Source organism: Marmota marmota, unplaced genomic scaffold (genome assembly GCF_001458135.2).
Source record: "Marmota marmota marmota unplaced genomic scaffold, marMar, whole genome shotgun sequence".
Classification (NCBI taxonomy): domain Eukaryota; kingdom Metazoa; phylum Chordata; class Mammalia; order Rodentia; family Sciuridae; genus Marmota; species Marmota marmota.
The window spans coordinates 20,345,846-20,368,526 of NW_026000005.1; the positions used below are offsets into that span (position 1 = coordinate 20,345,846).

General features: G+C 42.6%; 1 protein-coding gene across 1 annotated transcript in view; it reads left to right on the forward strand.

Moving 5' to 3' along the window:
• LOC107138360 (aldehyde oxidase 2) overlaps positions 1-22,681 on the forward strand; it is an 83,765-nt gene that overhangs the window by 3,456 nt on the left and 57,628 nt on the right. The window contains exons 3-12 of the mRNA XM_048808982.1: positions 1,113-1,209; positions 2,113-2,221; positions 3,597-3,723; positions 5,497-5,558; positions 7,852-7,941; positions 10,690-10,770; positions 12,485-12,629; positions 14,306-14,398; positions 19,252-19,403; positions 20,914-21,007. Of these exons, the coding sequence (XP_048664939.1) occupies positions 1,113-1,209; positions 2,113-2,221; positions 3,597-3,723; positions 5,497-5,558; positions 7,852-7,941; positions 10,690-10,770; positions 12,485-12,629; positions 14,306-14,398; positions 19,252-19,403; positions 20,914-21,007 (1,050 nt within the window). The remainder of the gene's footprint in view (positions 1-1,112; positions 1,210-2,112; positions 2,222-3,596; positions 3,724-5,496; positions 5,559-7,851; positions 7,942-10,689; positions 10,771-12,484; positions 12,630-14,305; positions 14,399-19,251; positions 19,404-20,913; positions 21,008-22,681) is intronic.

A 22,681-nucleotide genomic window follows, 5' to 3' on the forward strand; every position in this document is an offset into this window, starting at 1 on the left:
CTGCTTTCTGACACCAGACTCCTCCAGCCCCATTTTATATTCTGGAATCTAGATCTTCATAATGGCCAACATATTTTAATTGGCAAATCTAATGGATCTCTTGGAGTTGCCAGAAAAATAAAAGTAAATAGAAAATTTCAAATTGATGAAATTGGCCTCTACAATATTGTTTATAAGCCCACAAGCTCACATGGTTTATAATTAGTTATCAATGTTTGAAAATTAGGAAATTCCATGTTTAAAAAACAAAATCAAGATTTTTCAGCTTCTCATTGTGACTGGGAAACTGGCCAGTCCTGCGTGTCAGTAGTCTTGCTTAGAACTCAGTAGGGACTGTGCCTAATTCCCTTTGAGTTCAGGCTCTCCAGTCACACCCTTGCCACTGTATTTATTTGTGTGACATCTCTGGTTAAGCATTTGAGGCTATGTTTTAATTCAGATGAATAAGCCCTATCGTTAGGAAAAAATAGATAATAGCAATAAAGAGTCAGTGATTCTGAAGTGTTTTTAGCCAGTCTAGTCGATTACATCCAGTTCCATAAATTGTGTGAAACAGATCACAGGGAAAAGGATGAATGAGGCTGAGCCTAGATTTGGGATTGGACCTGGACCAATCCAGGGATGCTCAAGGAAAAAATCATAAAGTAAAGACAGGAGTTTCCTCTGAAGATTCCTTATTTTCAAATACAATACAAGTTACTGAGCAAAACTCATAATACATTTACTAAAAATAAAGTTCTTCTCTTCCAATTACATGATTACAGCTCAGAGGAAGACATACAAGAATACCGTATAATGAAATAGGATTTTTCAAAGTTTTTACATCATTATCCCATGAGATGCTTATAATAAACCTGTGACAATAAAGTAGATATTATGCCTCCTTCTGTGTAAATTAGAAAACAGGCAAGAAAAAAATTAAGTATGGCCCATGTCACACAGCTAATAAGGTATGGAGTGGCCTTTAATAAGACCTAGAAGTAAGAACATGACTTCAGAGACCTGCAGCTCACCCCACAAAGACCTTTAGCGACACCCTAGGGAAGCAGCTAGCTATGCTAGATGCAAAATGTTCCCCTTGGCAACTTTTCCTTGACCACCCCGACCTCCAGTAGGCCTCACAGGAACCAAATATGCCTGTGGGACAGGAAGCTGTGGAGCCTGCACGGTGATGGTGTCTAAGCACGATCCAGTATCCAAGAAGATAAGGTACCCACCAGACACTCAGAAGCCAGAGGAGGGCTTTGTTTATCTGCCTGGCTTGTGTTCTAATCTCGCAACTAAGAAAGATTTTTGGATTTTTGCTATCTCTGTATCTCAGACCCCTCTGAGAAATCCCATAAATGTTGGGAGGCATCTACTCAGATAATGCATAAGCTAATTACATTTTACGTATCATTTCAGGAAGATCATAAACCTCCCAAGGCTCATCTACGTGCCCTAGGTTAATAAACCCCACCTTAGGCCAACAACATATTTAACAGATGAGGAAATTGAGACTCAAAAAAATTAAGTAACTTGTTCAGGGTAGAACTTGAACCCAGGAAACCTGAAGCTAGTTCTCTTTCTACTTTTGGGATGCCCCAACCCTGTAGAACAGGTATCTGGGCAACATTATAGAACTTGGGCTTTTTCCAAATCCCATTGGCCCAAGAAATTAAGAGATGGTTTAGAACACAGGTCATTCAATATCATTTAAATTAACAAGCAAAAGAATACCCAAATGTGTAGCTGTGGGTAAAAGACCCATATCTTTTGCTTGCCTTTGCTTTTAATGAGGTCAGTGTCTCAATGGATATCTGTTGAAGTTCAATCACTCTCCTAGAGACCTTAGTCCATTCCTGTTGTTCCCAGGTGAGTCCATTCTAGGCCTAGGAAGTTTTTCTGAAGTTCAGAATGCCCATCTCCACCTTAAGGATCCTCAATCCTTGCAGATAGCACAGAGGCAAAGAGAGGACTGACTCTAACTTCTCCTTGCTGTCACCTCTCCAGTTCCCCAGCCTGTCAGAGCTGATTGATGGGCTTTGGAGGTTTTCTGCTGCCCTTCTGGCTCCAGTTTCCCCATGAGGCAGGACTGTTTTTTTTTTTTCTTCTTGTGTTTCTCATACAAAGACACTTCTCCGTCATTGCATGCCTGGTGCCCATCTGCTCTCTGTATGGAGCCGCTGTCACCACCGTGGAAGGCATTGGAAGCATCAAAACCAGGCTTCACCCCGTGCAGGTAAACATTCATCTGAAATTTCACACTCCTTAACTTTATTGCTTTACCAAATGTTTCTTAACTGTACTGATTCTAGATTACAATCAAGTAAGTAGAAGATTGGGATGTGCGTTGATCAAGGTAACAACATCTGTCCCTTGATTTAAAAGAAAGCTGGAAATACATCTATATTCTATTAGATGGTCATTCTTCTCATTACTTTTTCTACCTGAATGATAAGCAGGATCATCAAAATACCAATTAATGCCTATTGGACTATGAACTAGAATACATACTACACACTGGCTATTATGTGTAGAATAAATACCTCTGTAAATAAGAGGATAAAATTCAATATTGTTCCATGTGACATAGAGGTCTCAGGAGTACAATCAGAATTGGGAATGAGTAGGGTCTAAAAATAACTTTTCTAGATTAGGAGTACAATCATTTGCCCAAATCCTAACCTAAAGCCAGAACAAAGATTTTGGATCCAAGAGTAATGACATGCATTGGCAGAGAACACATCAGTTCCTCTGTCAGTGTCCTAGAGGTTCAGGGAGTCACAAGACCAGATCAACTGAATCATTCGAGGCAGAAGGAGCCCCAAGGATCTCTGAGTTTAACCACATGAGAATCATTTCCAAGATAAGCAAAGGTAAAGAATCCAAAAGAGTCTATTAGAATCTACTAGATTAGGCAAGATGCTCACATCAGGTCCATAAACCCCAATCCTAGGATAACACTGCATCCTGAAATCTAGAACAGGGCTTCCCAAATTTACTGTTCCTAAACATCACCTGGGAGGTTGTTCAAGATGCAGATCCTGAGTCAGGAGGTTGGGAGCAGGGACCCCGAGTTCTGCACTTCCTACCAGCTCACAGAGGAAACCAATACTGTGGGACCACAAACCACCCTTTAAGTAACAAGGATCTTGAACACAGACCAAAATCCTTAAAAGTATAATTTCATCTGAGCCAACACAGAAGAATTCAAAGAAGAAAGGAAAATGAGATTGACAGTAGATAGTATTCAAATTAATCAAGAAGAGGTAGCCTCCTAGTCAATCTCCTTGATGGAGTGTTCAAGAAACTATTTTTGAAATTTATGCACACTCATTATAATTATTGATGCCTGAAGAGTTCTTCTCTGGGAGTTGAAGGTGCACAGTATCTCAACTTGAAGGATTGAGCACTTGACTTTGAGAAGTGCCTAAAATGATAGTCTATGGCTTCTGAGTCACTTCCTCCTGAAGCCTCCTAGGAAAAGGGACACACAGACCCTAACAAAAGGGCTGGGGTACATTTGCTCAGAGGGAGGGTTCCACCTCTCATACCTTGGTAAGAGTTGATCACAGCAGGAAAGTATGCCTGTACCCATGCTTATGTCCTTCCAGGAAAGAATTGCCAAGAGCCATGGCACCCAGTGTGGATTCTGCACTCCTGGGATGGTGATGTCTATGTATGCACTGCTCAGGAATCACCTGCACCCCTCAGAGGAGCAGCTCATGGAGGCCCTGGGAGGTAGGTCTGACACAGGGGAAAACCACCAGCTACCCACAGCCAGGTGAGAAGTTTTCTTCAGGATGTTATAAGCCACCTTCCACATTATTCCTGCCCTACTAAGACCTCCACATAGGTCATTTCTAAAGTAGCTACAATTCACCCAAGAGCAGAGAAAGATACTAAGCAGTTCCCTGCTTATCACAGTATATACATGTATGTTCTGCAAAGCACTAATGCACAGCATATGGACCACACCACTTATCTGTCCAGTGATTTGTGTGGCTGCCTTCATTAAGGGCCTGTGTTAGTACTGGGGCTGCCCTAACAAAGCACCACAAACAGGTTGGCTGTAAGGAGGGCCATTCCTTGCCTCTTCCTAGCTTCTGGTGTTTGACAATAGCCCCTGGCATTTTATTTATTTATTTATTTGGCTTGTAGATGCATCACTTTAATCTGTGACTCCATCTTCACATGGACTTTTCCTGTGTCTGTACATCCAAATCCACCCCCCCTTTTTTTTTAACAAGGACACCAATTCGTAGGGCCTTCCATAATCAAGTATAACCTCATCTTAATTCAGTTACATCTACAGAGATCCTATTCAAAATGAGGTCATAGCCGCAGGTTTTACAAGTTAGAATTTCAACACATCTTTCTGAGCGACGCAATTCAACCCTCAAGAGAACTCTTACAAATTGAGAGAATCCTTTAAAATTTGTAATGGGTGTAAGTTACTAAAGAGGAGTTCATCAATCTGTCTTTTTTATGGGATCAGTAAACTTCATCTTCAGGTGTCAACGGTCCCTCAACAAGTCGTCTGTCAGACACACAGATTCTTAATTGAGGACCCTCAAGCAAGCACACACCTGTATTCAGCCAGCTGCTGATGAAATTCCTCCTCTCTCATGTCCTCTCTTTTTCTCTCTGCTCCAATGCAGAATATCAGTTTAAGTCATGTAGAATCCCCACCTTCCTTGAGTCCCTCTCCTAGTATGGTCCTTCAGCAGATTCTCAGTTTAAAGCATGGCCAAGCCCAATCTCCCTCACCTGGCATTCAGAGAACCCTAGCAACTGGTCCCGTTACCTAAGGCTTCCTTCTCCTCCGTGTGACTCCCTTTAGTCCTTTCTCCTCTCTGCCTCTATACATTTCCTCCTCTGTACCTTGCTCATGTTGCTCTGAGGATTCAGACTGCTCCACACCAATCCATAGCTTGCTCATCTTTGAAGCCTGAGCTTCTTAGCAACGTATCCCCAGATGAGCTCTAGTCCACACTGACCCTCCTTTACCTCCACTCCCTATATCCTTGGAAACCTGAGGTTTGCAAGCTTTTCCATGCAATAGAATGTACTGCAAACCTCTTAAATGCATATTCCTGGGCCCACCCCCAAGACATTCTGATTCTAGAGAATCTGAACAGAGACAGGGATCTGTATTTTTAACAACTGCTTTCAAGAAATTCTGTTGCCTGACCTTAAAGTCTCTGAGGAGACCAATGACAAACTGCCCGAGGCATGATACTTTTCTCATATTGTGCCTTGGGAATTATTTATAGTTTCTGTTTTAGGATCACCAATATCTTACAGTCTGAAATATAGTTGTTGTCAATAAATACACAATGGAGATGGAGATGGAGCTCAGTGGTAGAGTGCTTGCATGGGCCCTGAGTTCAATCCTTAGCATCAGCAAAAAAAAAAAATAAATAAATAAATAAGTATCTAGATCTATTTAAAATTTCACAAAAAGCCAGTAAATATAAGTCCTCCTGACAGTCATGCTTCTCCTCCTATTAGGTAATCTCTGCCGCTGCACTGGGTATCGGTCAATTCTTGAGAGTGGCAAGACTTTCTGCATGGTGAGTAGGTGGCTCTACAGAGCAAGAATGACAGGGACACAGGAATTAGTTTTCCAAGACCATCTCAAAAGTCTATAAGGGAGACAAAGTAAGTTAGCTCCAACTAACTTAAACTGGAGTTTAAGCTATTTCCTGGGGATTGGGTAAGTTCTGTACCACCTTTGATGTTGTCCAAAACCACAGACAAAAGTCAAATGATCTAACCAGACATCCAGATATTATTTATCAGTTAGCAAAGTATCTAGATAGGACAAGCAAGAGGGCTTCAGCAAACCCAAGTAGACACACAAGGGAATAAAGTTTGCTGTGGTGAGGTAAGGTTTATTCCAGAATCTAACCAGCTGGGAAGGTGTGAACAGATTGAAAAAAAAAAAAGTTGAATAAGTAGAGTGGAATCCAAAATTCACTCCAAGTGCAACAGCACAGGGAGCTTCCTCTACAAAATGGGGGAACTTCAATGGGCTATTCTGAAAACCAAGTGAGTCTTCCTTGGCAGTGAGTAAAGTTTAAGAAATAGTTACTACTGTTTTTGATAATGTTGTTGACACTATGAACTAGCATTTGACAGGGATACCAGACAGACACATCTGATGACCCTCTACTGAGGGTAAAATGGATATGGGCAACAAAGTTCTTAGATCCAAGCAAAGGGGACCCCACAGTTTAGAAGGCCCCCCTCTGATCTTTCTCCAGCCATTCTCAGGAGTCAATGGGGTCAAGTGACATGCCTACCTGTATCTTCACTCCTTTTCTAAGTCATTCTGCATGTATAGTTTTGACTCCACTTTTAGGGCAATATAAGCCCCTTTCCTGATATACTCAAGGGTGGATCATAACAGCCAGCATCTACACCCTGCACCCTAGGTCAAAGGGAGTGGACAGAACTTGGAGACTCTGGTGGGAGTGTTCACATGGGTGAGGCCCCTCATAGTGGAGAACAGAGCCAGGGCTGAAAGAGAAAGGGAGCAGGCTATAGGCTGGGGCCACCATTTGTATTCTTTTCTCAACTCCACAAATAATAGAGGTGAGCCTAGAGGTGGACAAGCAAGTATGTCCAACTTAACCACAAAGTCAGACAGATGTTCCAGGTCCGTGTGTCCCAGACTTCTATTACCACATTGGGGAAGCCAAAGTTAACAAGCTAAGAAGTAAAATAGGGAATAGCCATGAACCCAACAAATTGCTGGTATAAATGGAAAAGCTCTTGTGAAATACAAAGAAAGAAAGTTAGAGGAAAGCCCTTTCCCTATGGATGTGGTGTTATTCACCTTTCCAGACAAACTGATTCTGGGGATAAGGTAAAATGTGGTCAGACACTCACCCTACAGCCAACATGTCCCATGGGACTTTAAGGGGCGACAGCAACCCAGCCCCAGAAGGATTGTAAAAGGTTGATATCTCCTGGGCCAAGGGAACACGGGCTTCTTTCCATTATTGTTGACTCAAGGTCCATCCTGGCAGCTCTCAGAGATTTCAGTAGAAAAGGAAGCTTTTTACATTCTTGGCCCAGCTATTTCAGTTTCTTGAACAGAATTAGTAAGATGGCAGCTTCAGACAGTTGGGCAGAGTTAGACAACTGCTGAAGTGTCAGGGAACAGGTATTTTAATAGACACTTAGGAGAAAGGAAGAATATAGTAGAGGTAAGTTTGGAAATGAAAGAGATTCAAATGAAAACCTGCTTTAAAATTCATTATCAACTCATTCCCAGTCAACCCATGTATAGCCCAAATGACTGGGAGAGCTGATTTCTTCTTTTGCTTCTTTCAAATTTTTCTTAAGTACCTTATATGAAATATGATTATAATGAACAATGTTGTTGAATATTGTATAGAGTATATTGCTATTGTCAAAAAACATTTTATAAATTAATTTTACTTCTAATAATTAATCTTAAAAATTCATAGATATACACAATCTGTACAAAAATGTTCATATACTATGTAGTATGTAAACATATAATATATAAATGTAGTATATATGTATTTTATGTCAAATATCAATAGAATAGTGTGATGATAGTCTCTTTTATACTTTGGTGTATCTGTGTCATTTTATATTAGCATATATCTTTTATATACTATATATATATTCATATATATATATTCTATGTATATCATCTTATATAAATAGAGAAATACAGCAAAAGAAGAAAGGCCTTATGATTATCCCTGTTCCAATAGAAACTACCAACAGTGTTAAAAAGTGAAAACTGCCAAATCCTTCAGGACACATATATACTTACCTATTTAAAAAATATAAAAAGTGTTTAATATAAGGCATCCTACTTCTTAGGAGTCAGCTGACTGTCATCAGAAAGGAACAGGAAAATGCTGCAAGGACCAGAGAGAAAACCACTCCTCCTCACTGGACAGGAAAAGTGATGTGAGTGTCTTTGTTAGTTTAGGTCTCTGGCTGTGAGTAGTGCCTGGTCAAGTTTTGAAACTGGACTTGCTAGTTTCAATGGTCACTCTCTGCTTTACTTAGAACTGTCCCAAGTGTATGCTCAAACATGGCACTTTGCATTTGGAAGTGGGTAAAGTGGCCATCTGAAGCAAAGACTCCGATTTTCCCCTCAAAGCCTAAAAGACTAAAAGAAAAACTACGTGCACAACAGAAAAAAAACATCCACCCCTCCTGAGGGTGGATCTTCAGGTGGGAATGGATTTTGGAAGCTGCCCCTGCTCACACGGAGTCTGTACTCTGTCACTGTGCCTCCTCCTCTTCAAAGAGGGCACAGCAACCTCAGGAAGTCTGAGAGCCCTCCAAAGTCACGTGACAAGTTAATGGCCCTCATGCCTAGGACATCCAGCCCTAAACATTCCAGCCTCTGGCTTTTCTTCAAGAGATACTCATTTCCAAAAAGGAGCCACTGCCAAGTTCTCAAAGGAATTACTTGGAGAAGTTGAAATGCAGAATAAAATAGAGAACTGGCTCCTGTTATACAAGGAAACCTGAGAGTCCAGAGCAAGTCTTAGCCAACACTGTGCCTATTATCCCCTCCTCCATCTCTGCCCTTCAAACCTACCTTTTCTCCATGTTTGCCTCTGTCACTTATTGGTCTAAAGAAAGTGTGCAATGGGGGCTGGGGATGTGGCTCAAGCGGTAGCGCGCTCACCTGGCATGCATGTGGCCCGGGTTCCATCCTCAGCACCACATACAAACAAAGATGTTGTGTCGGCCGAAAACTAAAAAAAAAAAAAAAAAAAAAAAAATTTAAATTCTCTCTCTCTCTCTCTCTCTCTCTCTCTCTCTTAAAAAAAAAAAAAGAAAAGAAAAGAAAGTGCAATGGAACAGAGGATGTTTCCCAATGGATGTGGGCTGCATCCCCCATGACTACTACCCAGAGGATCAGTACTTTGGTGCACTTAATACTTTCTAAAGTCAATCTCAATTTCTTGAGAATTCAATTTGGGCAATGATTGGTCTCTAGAGACCACCTGATTTACATTAACCAAACTTAAAAGAATATGATATTTAAACTGGAATGTGCTCCAATATTTGTTCATAAAGAAAAACACGATTATAAATTGGGTCTTGAGATCAGTGAACCACAAGTCCTTTTTCTTTTTCTTTTTTTTTTTTAGTACTTTTAGTTGTAGATGGACACAATACCTTTATTTTGTTTAGTTCTTTTATGTGGTTCTGGGGAACGAACCCAGTGCCTCACACATGCTAGGCAAGCTCTCTACCACTGAGCCACAGCCGGAGCCACCACATAAGTCCTTTTTCTACAGGAAATCTTGTATGGGAAACCAAATTATATTGCAAAGGCTGTGTGCCAAGCAAGGACACAGAGCAGTTGCACCATCTTAACAGGTACTGTTCTGAAAGACCCCTGTTCCATTCTACCTGGCCAGATATCTGCCCTGCAACCCCAAATCCTCTTTAAGCTCTCTTAACATCTTCTGTTTGGGCAAGTCTTGGCCTAGAACCTGTTTAGGGGAACTCTTCATTTCTCAGCCTTGAATCATTATGCTTATCTGACATTTTCATTCTCAGGCATACTCTCATTTCTAAGTTTTAGAGATACACCCCATCATCACCTGCCAAGTACTGCCCATATTTAATCTAACATAAAAACTAGTCATTCTGATATTGGCCCATAATGCCTCAATCTGTTGCCCTACAAAGAACCTTTATAAGGAAAATATTCCTCCTGGAAGCTGGGAAGACCTCAGAGACATAAAAAAAAAAAGGGCACGGGGGTTGGACAAATGTCAGACCATTTCACCTAATCATCACAATTACCCTTCAAAATAAGCATTACTTCCCCCTTAATCTTTAGAAAGGTTAAGTACCTTCCAATGGAAAGGTCAGAGAGTGGAGCTGAGAGTCAACTAGACCTGTATGCATCCCTCAACTAAGTACCCTCCCCATGGCACCTGCTGCCACCCCTGCATCCCAAGGTTCTCTCCCAATTTTCCTTACTTCTTTAGGAAAGTTTTCTGGCAACAAGTGTTTTCCAAAGCTAAAGCAGCTCTGAGTCAGGCAGGATGACAGTTCAGGAGATGGTTCACTATGCTTTGGTTTCCTTAAGTGTAAAATTGAGATGATCATTGATTTCCTTTATACAATTATCATGAGAATTGAATAAATTATTAATACATGTAAAAACACTTGGGTTGGGGGTGTAGCTCAGTGGTAAAGCACTTGCCCAGCATGCATGAGGCCCTGGGTTCAATCCCCAGTACAGGAAGGAAAAAAGCACTCAATAAATATTAACTATTATTATGAAAGTCAGACTCCGTGAGTGAGTGTATGTGCATGCTAAATACAGGACTTCTCAGAGCTTTTAGCATTTTGAATCCTGACTTGGCCTGGGGAAAGATAGTAGTACAATGTAGAGGACTGCTCAAACTTATTTAATGTCTGATAATTTTTCACTCAATGCCTTAGCATTTCCCAGAGTACTTTTTGGAGGAATTCATAGAATACTCTTTTCTCTAATATCATGCTACTGGAAAATCTGTATCTCTCTTACAAGATTCTTATTTAAGTTATTTAGTTTGAACCATAAGGAGAGTAGGTGAATTAGTACTAGTTAATCTTGCCTAATTCCTGTAAAGAACTACAGCACTGTTGCCAATTGAGTGGGGCTGACAGGGCCATCTGCTTCTTCCTTCTATAAAGATTTGCACAGAGTTATTTGCGAAAGAGGAGTTCCAGCCGTTGGACCCAACCCAGGAGCTCATATTTCCCCCAGAACTCTTGGTAAGATGAGTTGGGTGTTTTATGTGCTTGTTTAAATATAACCAGTTATGAACTCAGTTTTATAAATGCACCCATTTCCTTCCCGTGACACTGTCAAACTGTGGAAGTGGTTGATAGGATGGAGATGCCTGTTCCCTCCCCAGCTCACCACCCCTGAGCCAACCCCCCGCCCTGAATGTTCCCTGAAGACCCATCTGAGGTTTTGTTAAAAAAAGATTACACCATTGCTTTCATCATTGTTATCTGGAATATGTCCCTGTCAACTGTCCAGGTGATAAAGCATTGTAAGATCCTACTTGGTTTTGCTGACCACTCCAGTGTGTTGACCCCTAAAAGCACCCCTATTCCTTACCCTCCCCTCTGTCAAAACACAATCTTCATTCCCAAGCATTCTGTGTCTGATTCTGTAAAACACCTTTTTCTGAAGGTGTTCATTCATTCATTCAAAAATCTTTGTCTATTTAGCAACAAGCCAGCACTGTTCTAGGTACTGGCATGAAGCAGGAAACCAAGCTTGTTTTGTTAAAAGCTCCGCCCAAGAGAGCTTGCAGTCTGGTAAGAAAGACAGACAATAAGCAAAACAATAGATAGGAAATACAATGTGTCAACCTGTAAGAAGCGTGAAGGAGAAAAATAAAATTAAACAGAAGAATAGGATGCAGATAGTTGCCAGAGAAGACTTCTCCGAGAAGGTACCATAGGAAGAAAGTCTGGGAGGAAGTGAGGGACCCAAACATGTGCAAAGATGTACAAAGATGTGCGGGGCAAGAGCCATCCAGGCTGTGGGAACAGCAAGTGCAAAGTCCCCAAGGGTGAGAGAACAGCTGGCCTGGTCAAGGGACAGAGTGGAGGCTGGCAGGGCTGGAGTCAAGTAAGCAAGGGGCAGCCTCTGCTGGACTGAATGCCACTTGGCTTTTACTCTGCAAAAGACAAGGAGCTATTAGGAAGGCCTGACAGAGGAGGGACATGCCCCTGCAGATGTTGCAATGGGATCATCCCAGCTGCTGTGTTCAGAGTAGTCTGCAAAGAGCCCAGCAGGGACTAATGTCTTCTTGAGGGGTGGTGGTTGGGACACGCTGCCAGAGGAAGCAGTGAAAAATGAGTGGATTCAGAATCATTTTGCAAGAAAACCTAACCAGCTTGTTGATGGATGTGATGTGGGTGTGAGAGAGAGAGAGAGATAGAAAGGCTGACCCCAGAGCTTTGGGCAGCTGAGAGAGTACAGCAATTTACAGCAAGGGAAAAACTTTAGAGAAACGGGTTATTTTTCCTTTGGGGGGGTTCTTATCAGGTGCTTAGAAAGGGATTGGCTGGCAGGAGCTCTGCTTGAGACAGGTTAAGTTTGAGAGGTTTGTTACATTAGTGCTCATTCAGAATTGAGTTTGGATTTCAGAGGCAAAGTCCAAAATAAAGATGTTAATTTAGAAGCATTGGTGTAGTTGTGATTTTTAAGACCATAAGACTGAATTATGCTAAATTAATCCACTCTGAGTGGTCAATGACAGGTACCAGCTTATATTGTCACTTGCCTCCCCTCCCCCCGCCAAAAAAAATCTAATTACAGGAATTTGAGTTTAGCCAATAGGTGTAGTGAGCATCTTTCTGGGCAAGTGGAGCCCAGAACCCCCAAAATCTTTCTGTTCCACCTGGATCCTTGTTATAACCCAGGAGGACTGGTGTGCACACAAGCACACACAGTTGCATTTGCCCTTAGAGGATGGCCGAGAACCCAGAAAAGGGAACCTTGACCTTCTATGGAGAGCGAGTTACCTGGATCTCCCCCGGGACCCTCCAGGATCTCCTGGAGCTGAAATCGAAACACCCAGAAGCCCCTCTGGTCCTGGGCAATACCTCACTGGGTGAGTGGCTGCAGTGGGTCTCATCCCACCATCAGGACTGAACTGAACCTGCTGGTCTATTACTCTGTTCTTACTCCGTGTTTTAGGAATAAAAAATCTTATTCTGTATAATAAAACCAGTGGTCTCCAAAGTTGGAGGTACACATGCCCTGATAGTATACAAGGCGACTCCATGAGGGAGGGTGTAAGAAATAGCAGGGTTTTAAAAAATCATTTAATTTATCTATCCTTTTTTAAACATCTTTTATTAAGCCTACCTTCAAATAATATTATTTCACCTCATGTAAATAACAATTTAAGAACCTTACAATTACATATTTTCAATTCCTCTCTCCCCAGTCTTTGTGCTATTATTGCATTATATTTTTAGTTTTTAATTTCAGTCTATTTTTAATGGGTGCAATACAGTTATACATAAGAGTAAAGTCAGTGTGATATGTTCTTACCTGCACATGACATAGTTTGGTTAATTTTCATTCTGCTGTTCCTCCCCTCTCCCATCCCTTCTCCCTCCCCCTCATCCCCCTTCCTCCACTCCACTGTTCTCCCTTCTGTTTTCAGATCCCCCCTTTTTTAAAAAATATTTTTTAGTTGTCAATGGACCTTTATTTTATTCATTTCTATGTGGTGCTAAGAATGGAGCCCAGTGCCTCACACATGCTGAGCAAGTGCTCTACCACGGAGCCACCACCCAGCCCCAGATCCCCCCTTTTTTGTTCCTTACTTCTCTCTACCTTCTGCATGGGAAAGAAAACATTCAACCCTTGACTTTCTGAGTCTGGTTTATTTCACTCAGCATGATGTTCTCCAGTTCCATCCATTGACCAGCCAATGACATAATTTCATTCTTCTTTATGCCTGAGTAAAACTCCATTTTACTCTTCTTTATCCAATCTTGCTTTGTTTTTGTTAAATATTGAGTAGACATTGTACAATTTTATAAAAATATTCATGAATATATTAACAATACATTGTACACCCAGGGACCACCCACACCCATGGTTAAGAATTTGAATTTACCAAGAACTTGAAGGTTCCCATGTGCCTAACCACATTCCTTCCTTTCCTTCCCTTCTTGAAGGCAGTCCTTTGTCTACATGGCATGTCGGTCAATATTTTCCTTGTTTTTATGATTTTACCATGCATATTTGAATCTGTAAACAATGTCATTTAGTTTTGCATATTTCCAAACTTCACACCAATAGCCCAACACTATTATTCTTTTGCAATTTGCTTTATTCATTCAATGTTCTTGACCTAAAATTCACCCCTATTGTTGCATTAGCTGTGCTGTATTGTATGAACATGGAACAATTTGCCCCTCCATTCTATTACTGAAGGACATCTGTTGAAATAGTTCCAGCTGTTTTCCAACTTGTGCTATTACAAATATTCTCATTTATGTCTCCTGGTACTTATGTACAAGAATGTTATAAGAATTTCCCACCCTTTTATTTTCTATTTTTATATACATGTAGTGAGTATCTAAATAAATAAATGCATATATTGGGAGAGCATCTGTACATTTACTTGGCAAGGATGCATGGTCATTGCCTTCACTTCTATACATATTTATTGTCAATTTTTAAAATTCATATCTTTTGTGAGACTATTTCAATGCAAAAAAATATATATATTTTTTTCTTTCCTGCCTCTAAAATATATTCACCCCTCAGGACCTGCAATGAAATCTGAAGGACACTTCCACCCAATTCTCCTTTCTCCTGCTAGAATTTCTGAGCTGAGTGTAGTGATGAAAACAAGTGATGGTAAGTGCCCGTTCTTCTTAGTAGATGTCAATGAAATGGTTCCTGTACTAAGCTTACACCTGCCAAGTAATTCAGAGCCTCCTCATCCGGTTGTATTGTCTGGCCTATTTCTACCTCTTTGTTTCTCTACTGTGATAGTACATCTCCATCGATGCACTTGACTGTCAAAAGCTTTGCAGGGAATATGAGGTATCTGAATGTCATTCAAGACCTTGCGCTCACTTACAGGAGTCTTACCTACAAAATTCCATGGTCTCAGAGACAAAAAATTTACAGTATGACTTTGATGGAGATAGTAAGAAAAAACAAATGGAAAGGGGGTGAATGCAGGGGAAAAATTGGAGAAAGATTGTCTGGCATTCTCTTGCTACTCATTTTGAGGGAACAGTGGCAAAAGACCAAGTGGGACAAAGAAAACTCTACAGGCAAGCACCCCTAGTCACTTACCACACCCCTAAGTGTGCCACTAGTGTGGCACTCTCTATCAGAGGAGGAGGGACCTGCAAAGTAGGAAGAAAGCATATAAGATTCACATTCAAGATGCACAACAAACCCTTTAGAACACACACAAAAAAAAACAAACTTATTTTACACTTTTCTTCATCCTCTGGAACTACTAGTCCTGTGCATGTATATAAATGCTCAGTCAATAGCTGATAAATGAATTAATGGAAAATATAAATGTATGAGTGGGTCAGGAACTTGAATGTAAATGGAATGCAGTAGAATAATGACCTTCTTAACCTGGGCAACAGGAAGGTTGACAGAGCTGGAAGCTTTAATTAGGAATGACTCTAGCTCGCCCTGTGTTGGTGGGGACCAGTCGTGAGCAGGGGAGGGGGCCACCACAGCTGAACCTGCTGTCCAGGAATCCTCTCTCTCTGGTCTCTCTGGTCTCTGGACCAGCAAGCCTGTTCTTCCCTGGCCTGACCCCATCCATTTCCAAAAGAAAGGACCCCTTCTTGGGTTTTGCCCAGCTTCAGTCTTTGGACAATTCAGGTAACATTGCTGGTGTGAGCAGAAGGAAAGGAATGAAAGAATGAGTGGATGGGGGTATAGACAGTAAGTCCAAGCAGAAGGTTAAGGCAGGAGGCCCTGGATCATCTAGGAATTATTTAGCTCTCCTGCTTTCAAACTTCTCTTTAATACTGTGACCCTATACTCAAGTCTTAAATAATACAAGTAAATGAAATAGGCCACTCTGCTTAAAGAAAGGGGAAGACTTTCCCCCATCCCTTCCTATCCAAAGTCCCTCAAATCTGTTCCAAGAGGGCCTCTGGACTACAACTCAAAATCCCCAGTATAATCCAAACCCTTAATTTTATAGATGTAGAAAGAGATGCAAAAATAAAGATAGTCTGTGGTCCCCAGATTGTCTCTCCCAAGCCCACCCCACAGCCTGTTCAATGGCCATTTATTTTGACTGCTCAGTTTGGTCTCAGGTTGAAGTTGAGCCAGTCTGAAATCTAAGCCAACAAAGAGCATGAGTGCCCTCTAGTGGCGTCTAGGAACATTTCCATGCTTCTCAAACTTTTCTTATGACCCAGGAAAATGAAAGATATTCTGGAGTAAACTGGAGCCGGATGTGCTCCCACAGCCCCCCTCAGGAAATAAATTTATGTTACTGTTGTTATTTTAACTTAAATATTTATTCAAATTTTTAATTTTCATCTATATACAAGACACGTCTGGCTCAGTGTCCTTTTCTTCCCCCTGAAAATCTTTCATCTATTAAGTGCTCCAAGAAACCACTGCACAGGCCCATGGACTCTGAGATGGGTGGAGTTCAAGTGAAGCCCCCTTTCTGAGAATCAAAGACTAAGCCCTGTTCAACTCCATTAGAATGCAAGCTAGGTTCTGTGACTAGAGAGGGAGTCAAATATAAACACAACTATAGAGAACAGGAGAGCCTCTCCCACAGAGATGCGGCCATGTCGGCAGTGGAGACAGCCAAGCAAAAGCCCTCAAATGGATGATCTGGCCTCAAACTGAGCTTAAAATATTTTTAGAACTCTGAAGATAGGACAGACAGCTGGCCTTTCACTTCCTCCTGAGGCTGGACTGCCAATTTCTACTTATGTCAAAATAGAGGTGGTGATGCTGGTCTGCATGAAGCCTCGGACCTTAATAACACCAACAAAACATTTTGCATGTTTGTTTCCATACTAAGAAAGCTCAAGTCTTCTCTTTGAGGAGACGGAATTATATGACTGGAAGCAAACATAGTTTTCCTGAGATCCTGCAAAGATAAGGCCAGGGTTTTTGCAGAAGTTAAAAATCAGCCCCCAGCAGAACCTGTGGTGACAAGGAGACACAGACCATCACTGATGTGTCTGGGTGGGAACAGATCCATGAGATGCAGAAGCAGGAAGAGGGCAGAGACCCCAGGCTGAGACATTCCAGGGAGGAGGGATAATTCAGCTACTTTTAGGCAAGAATCACTTAGAATAAGGATATTAAGGAGCAGCTGGTGGTCTCCCTAATTGATTGCATTAGCTCAGATTAGTGAGGCAATGGGGGTGCTGTGGGTAGATGTTGGCAGAGGTAGAGGAAAGGGCGTGCCCGGGACATTTTTAATATTGGTAAAACAGAGCTATGTGGAAGGTTGAGATGTACCCAAAGATTAATCAAGATAAAAATCCAAGCCCAACCTGAAACCTGACAAAAACAGATTAATACTTCCCAATCCTGCCAGTGGTGTCAACCCCACCAGTGATGTCTAGGGTTTCATGCTGCAAATCCCAGGGGAATGAAGGATTCATTTTAAAAAGGTTGGCTAAGTCATCTCCTGAAGGCTTGGGTGACCGCTTCAATATATATATATATATANATATATATATATATATATATATATATATATATATATATATATATATATATCAGATTTTCTTTTTTTATTGGTACGCTATCATTACACATAGTAGGAGATTTTTTGTTGAATATTCATATATGCATATAATGAGCCTTGATTTGAGTCCCTTATCCCAAATGAAGAGAAACCCTGCAGTTTGTAACTAATATCCTACTAATCCTGTGGCAACAGTTATCAAATATTGAATTACTTCCTGGACAGTTAGCAAGTAGCCCATTCAGTTCTGTTGGATGCTGTCCCATTGCTTCCCTGTCCCCTCCCCAGGGAGCCCCACCTTCTCCACACCCAACACCACCCAACCTAAAGCCTAGGGCAGCTGTTTGCTTAAGCTGTGTTCATGGGGCCTCGCTGGTGCCTCTCACAGAGCTCATTATCAAAGATTTTGAGCATCAGGTACCTGTAGAGGGACAAAATCTGAAGTCAAAGCATCATTGATTTTAGACAATGACCTTGGGAATTGAATGTCATAGAGCCAGGCCCATTTTGCCTGTCCCCCCAACACCCCCACACACACACATACACAGTATGCCAATCACTATTATAATGAGTTTTTCAAAAGTCTTAGAGCTTACTCACAAGGCAACCAAGCATGTCGTGGGAGACTCAAGTTTCCAATTCACCTCCCTGAGGACAGGTTTAAAGATATAATGAGATAAAGAAGCAGGGTGATTTAAGGTGTGGGGAGAGGTGATTGGAGGTGAAGTGATCAGTGGTCCCCACATGCATAGTCAAACCTCATGGTTCCTCATGAGCTGTGTGTTCAGAAAATGGCAGCATTAGCATGATCTGAGGGTGGAGCTTCCAGCCTTCTGAGATCAACAGGTCACTCATTGGGCATCTACACAGACCCAAGTGAAGCTTTTGTGGTTTCAACAAAAGCAGCCTGAAGGTCCCTGAAAAGGAGCCCCAGCAACCATTGTCACCAGGACCCATTGTCATCAGGACCCATATGTCAGAGGTGTTATCTATAAGCAAGGCAAGGAGAGGCTCAACATAGAACTCCACTGTGTGAGTTTTAAAGCTAACTAAAGCCAATAACTAGGAGAGGAGCACAGGGACTTGGAGTCAAAGGAGGAAAACACACAATGGGTTGGTTAGTGTGAAAGAGACTCGGCCAGCTGAGTTTGTTGGCTGGTAATTATCCATATTAAGGCTTTGTTCCCCCATGGAGTCTTGGAGGCAGAGGTCCTATCCTTTTGATAGTTACATTCCTGAGAATGGCTCTCAGGCTCTTGAGAGATGCTTCTGAGCTACAGAAGATGCCTATCTCCAATGTAAGCCCTGCTTTTGGTAAATGCCCAGCAAATGGCCATGGCCATTGAGCAAGGGCTCCTCCATTCTGCAACCTTTGCCAGTGTTAATGCCATTAGATGTACCTCTTAATCACACAGCAACTTGCACAGCTTCACCATGATCTGTTAGAAGGGAGTCATGGAAAGTTCTCGTAGGAGCTACTGCTGAGTGTCGTCTCTGGCATCCCTTCTCTCTAACCTCTATTTCCTCATATCTGTCAAGAAAAGGGTGTGATCCAGGGTTTCCCAGCCCTGGTTGCACTGGAGGTCACCTAGGGAGCCTTTTAAAAATCCCCATGCCCATTCAGGCATGGTAGCACATGCCTGTAATCCCAGCAGCTCAGGAAGCTGAGGCAGGAGGATTGCCAAAGCCAGCGTCAGCAAAAAGAGAGGCACTAAGCTATTCAGTGAGACCCTGTCTCTAAATAAAATACAAAATAGGGCTGGGGATGTGGCTCAGTGGTCAAGTGCCCCTAAATTCAATCCCCAGTAACCCTTACCCTCCAAAAAAAAGTCCCCATGCCCAGAGACTCCAATTCAATTGATGTGGGAGTGAATGTTGGTGCCCTTTTTGAGTTCCCGCTGACCCTCCATGGAGCCAGCTGTAATGGCCGAATGCTAAGACCCTGGTACCAGGATTACAATTCTATTGCTTCTTCCATGTCACACAAAACCAATTCATTTTCCAGGACTAACCATTGGTGCTGCCTGCAGCCTGGCCCAGGTGAAGGACATCTTGGCTGAGAGCATCTCTGAACTCCCAGAGGAGAAAACTCAGACATACCAGGCCCTTCTGAAGCACCTGCGGAGTCTGGCAGGCCAGCAAATCCGGAATATGGCGGTATGTTCCCTGCTTTCAATCACTGAGCACACCTCGCCTCTTTCTAAACCTCACTGAAATGTCAGAATACGTGTTGGCAGAATCAGTATGCCAAAAGGTCTCGGCAGATTAGTAAGTAAATCAATATTTAAAATTAACAAGTATTATTTAATAAAATATCCAGAAATGAGCTATAAGTCAAATTTAACAGATGAGAAAAAGCATGTCATGATTTTGTTACTTTCAATGGCAAGCCTGTCAAAGAACCTAACTTATTCTCAGGTTGCATTAATAGAAGCACCAAGGAGGATAGGCTTCTCTGGAATATGCAAACCACAAGTGGAGAATATTGATCAGAAGAATGGAAAAGAAAAATGGTTAGGTTTTCAAAATATACATGCTCTCTCTGCTGCATACCCTAGATGGTGTTATTATCCTTGGGGTATGGGGAAATCAGGGGAGGGCACATTTCCTTTGAAAAAGCTCTCAAGTGATTCTAAAAAGTTCTGTCCCCAGTCAGGAACTCTGACTAGACCCCCTAGAGATGGTAGCAAGAGAGGGTGGAAACATAACAAAAAGGGATGGGGGTAGACAAAGGGAGCATGAGAGATACCTTCCAATATTTATAAATCACTGGGGACAGATGTGCTATTCCATAGATCACAAAGGGTAGAAATACAGCCCATAGTTGAGAGTCCAGAAAGGCATATTTCAGCTCAGGGGGGGAAAAAATCTTGAGGATGAAGGTGTTCATAGAGGAGTAGGTTGGCAAGGGATACCCTGCCCTCACCTATGTTCTAGCTCAGACCATGGGACAACTGGGAGTTCCTTGTGGATCCCGTCACAGTGCAGGGAGGAGAGCACTGTATTGGCTGAGCGGTCATTTTCCTCCCGAGTTCTGAGGTGCTACAGGCTCCATCAGATCTGAGTAAGGTCTCCCAAGCAGAACCAAGGGACAATCCTGTCCACAGTGTGGGTTCCCCTGCCCCCCTAATGTGGTCCACATGAAGACTGGTTATTCCAGAGCTCATGAGCATGAGGATGAGATCCTGAGTATGGAGGCAGGCTGGCAGCTCTATGGCTGTGCCTCAGCTACTTGCACTGTCAGAGTTGGCCACCAAGCCAAACTGCTTGGGTTCGAATCCCAGGGTTGCCATGTCCTAGCTGGGGACCTGGGTCAAGTTTCAGGATTTCTCTGTGCCCTAGTGTCTTCACCAGTAAAGTAGGGATAACAGCCTCCATCCCGCTGGGTTATAAGGATTATTGTGTGAGTAGGCATGTCAGTAGACATGTGAAACATGCCCAGTGCTGAGGAAGGGTCAGTTATCCTCACTTCCTCTTCCCATCCAAAGGAGTCAGAGTGGGGGGGCCTCCCTGACACCCTGAGCTGAGTCCCTCTGCAAGGAAGGAAAGGTCCAAACTGCCCAAGATGCCCCTTCACCCCTTCAGAGCCACTGAGAGGACCATAAGCAGGAGCCATGGGGTGGAAGAATTGAGAGAGACTGACGCAACTGTAACTTTCTCTTCTTAGTCCTTAGGGGGTCATATTATAAGCCGGCATTGCTATTCGGACCTGAATCCAATTCTTGCTGTGGGCAATGCCACTCTCAATCTGCTGTCAGAAGGTAAGCGACCCCTGAACACTCTGCACACCACCTAGAGATTTAGTGTATTTTTCATGAATTTTTTTAGGGAATTACTTTTAGTCAAGGCCCAGGTTCCTGGCTGTCAATTCTCCATGGGGAGAACAGCTCATGGGGGACGGCACACTGATGTGAGGGGCAGCTGGAGCTTCCTTCTGACCCCCCACACAACATGTGTGCACACACAGTCCAGGACCACACCCACACTTAGCCTGGGTGTTAGCTCACTTATTTGTGCTTGGCCAGCAAGCACCAGGGGTGGCGTGTAAGGCTGGGGTGAGAGTAAGGTTGCAGTGAGCACCCTGCCTGTGCCCAGGGGACCACTCTGCCGCAGTCCGGCTGGCTGCAGCAAAATAACCGGGGGGTGACGAATAACTTGTGTACGTTGATACAGCAGGAGTAGGAGCCATTTATTGCAGGACAGGAGCAGTATTTATACATTCCACACAGCTTATCTAATTAGCATAAACTAGATACATCAGTCAACCAATAAGGAATCTCCACACTTAATGGCTTGCTTTTGTTACTTCTCAAACCACTCCCTCTGGCATTTTGCCAGGCACCATCCAGACTTGTTTACAAACTCTAACATTCCCCTGGCAAAATGCCAGGTGTTATTTTGACTTGTTTACAGACTCTAACACCGCTCCTTGCTTCCTCCTCCTCACAGTCCTCCTCCACCAGCCCCCAGTCTGAGGCTCCCCACATTACACTCTTCCCCCTCAGGTGCTGTGTAAGAAGCCACGAGTCTGATGAGGAAACACAGCAGATGTTTCAAGGACATCATGGGTCCCTGGGGCGAGGGGGAAAGCAGTGATTGAGTCTAATTGCTGGCTGAGAGGAACAGTTCCTGGGGGAAGCTCCCTGCTAAACCCCCATCCCAGTTCCCCAGGTGCCCTGTGCACTCACACTGCCTCTGGCTGCCCCAAGGATTCTAACACCCCCTTGACTGGAGGCTATCTCCAGGTCTGGCTGTGTTGCACACTTGACACATCCCATCTCTGAACAATACACCTCCCAGCAGGAAAGATGGGATGTGGTCTCAGTCCATTTGTGCAGCTATAACAAAATACTGAGACTGAGTAATTTACAAAGAACAGAAACATATTTCTCACAGTTCTGAAGACTGAGAACCCAGTCTCCAACATTAAGTTGCTGACACCTGGGAGGGGCCTTCTTGCTGCATTTTCCCGTGGTAGAAGATAGAAAGGCAAAAGAGAGTAAAAAGGAGCCGAGCTCATTTTACCACCAATCCCACCCACGAATGTGGAGCCTACAGGCCCGATCATTTTTGTTGTTGTTGTTGTTGTTCTTGTTAGTTATACATGACAGTAGAGTGCATTTTGACATATCATACATACATGGAGTGTCATTTCCCATTCTTGTGATTGTACATGATGTAGTGTTACACTGGTTATGTATTCACATATGAACATAGGAAAAATATGTTCGATTCATTCTACTGTCTTTCCCCCTCCCTTCCCTTCATTCCCCTTTGTCTAATCCAAAGTATTTCTATTCATGCTCCCACCCCATTTATTGTGTGTTAGCATCTGCGTATCAGAGAGAACATGGCCTGATCATCTTTTAAGGGTCACATTTCCTGTTTTTTGGGAGGAGTTGATTTTTTGGCTTTTTTTTTTTTTTTTTTTTTTT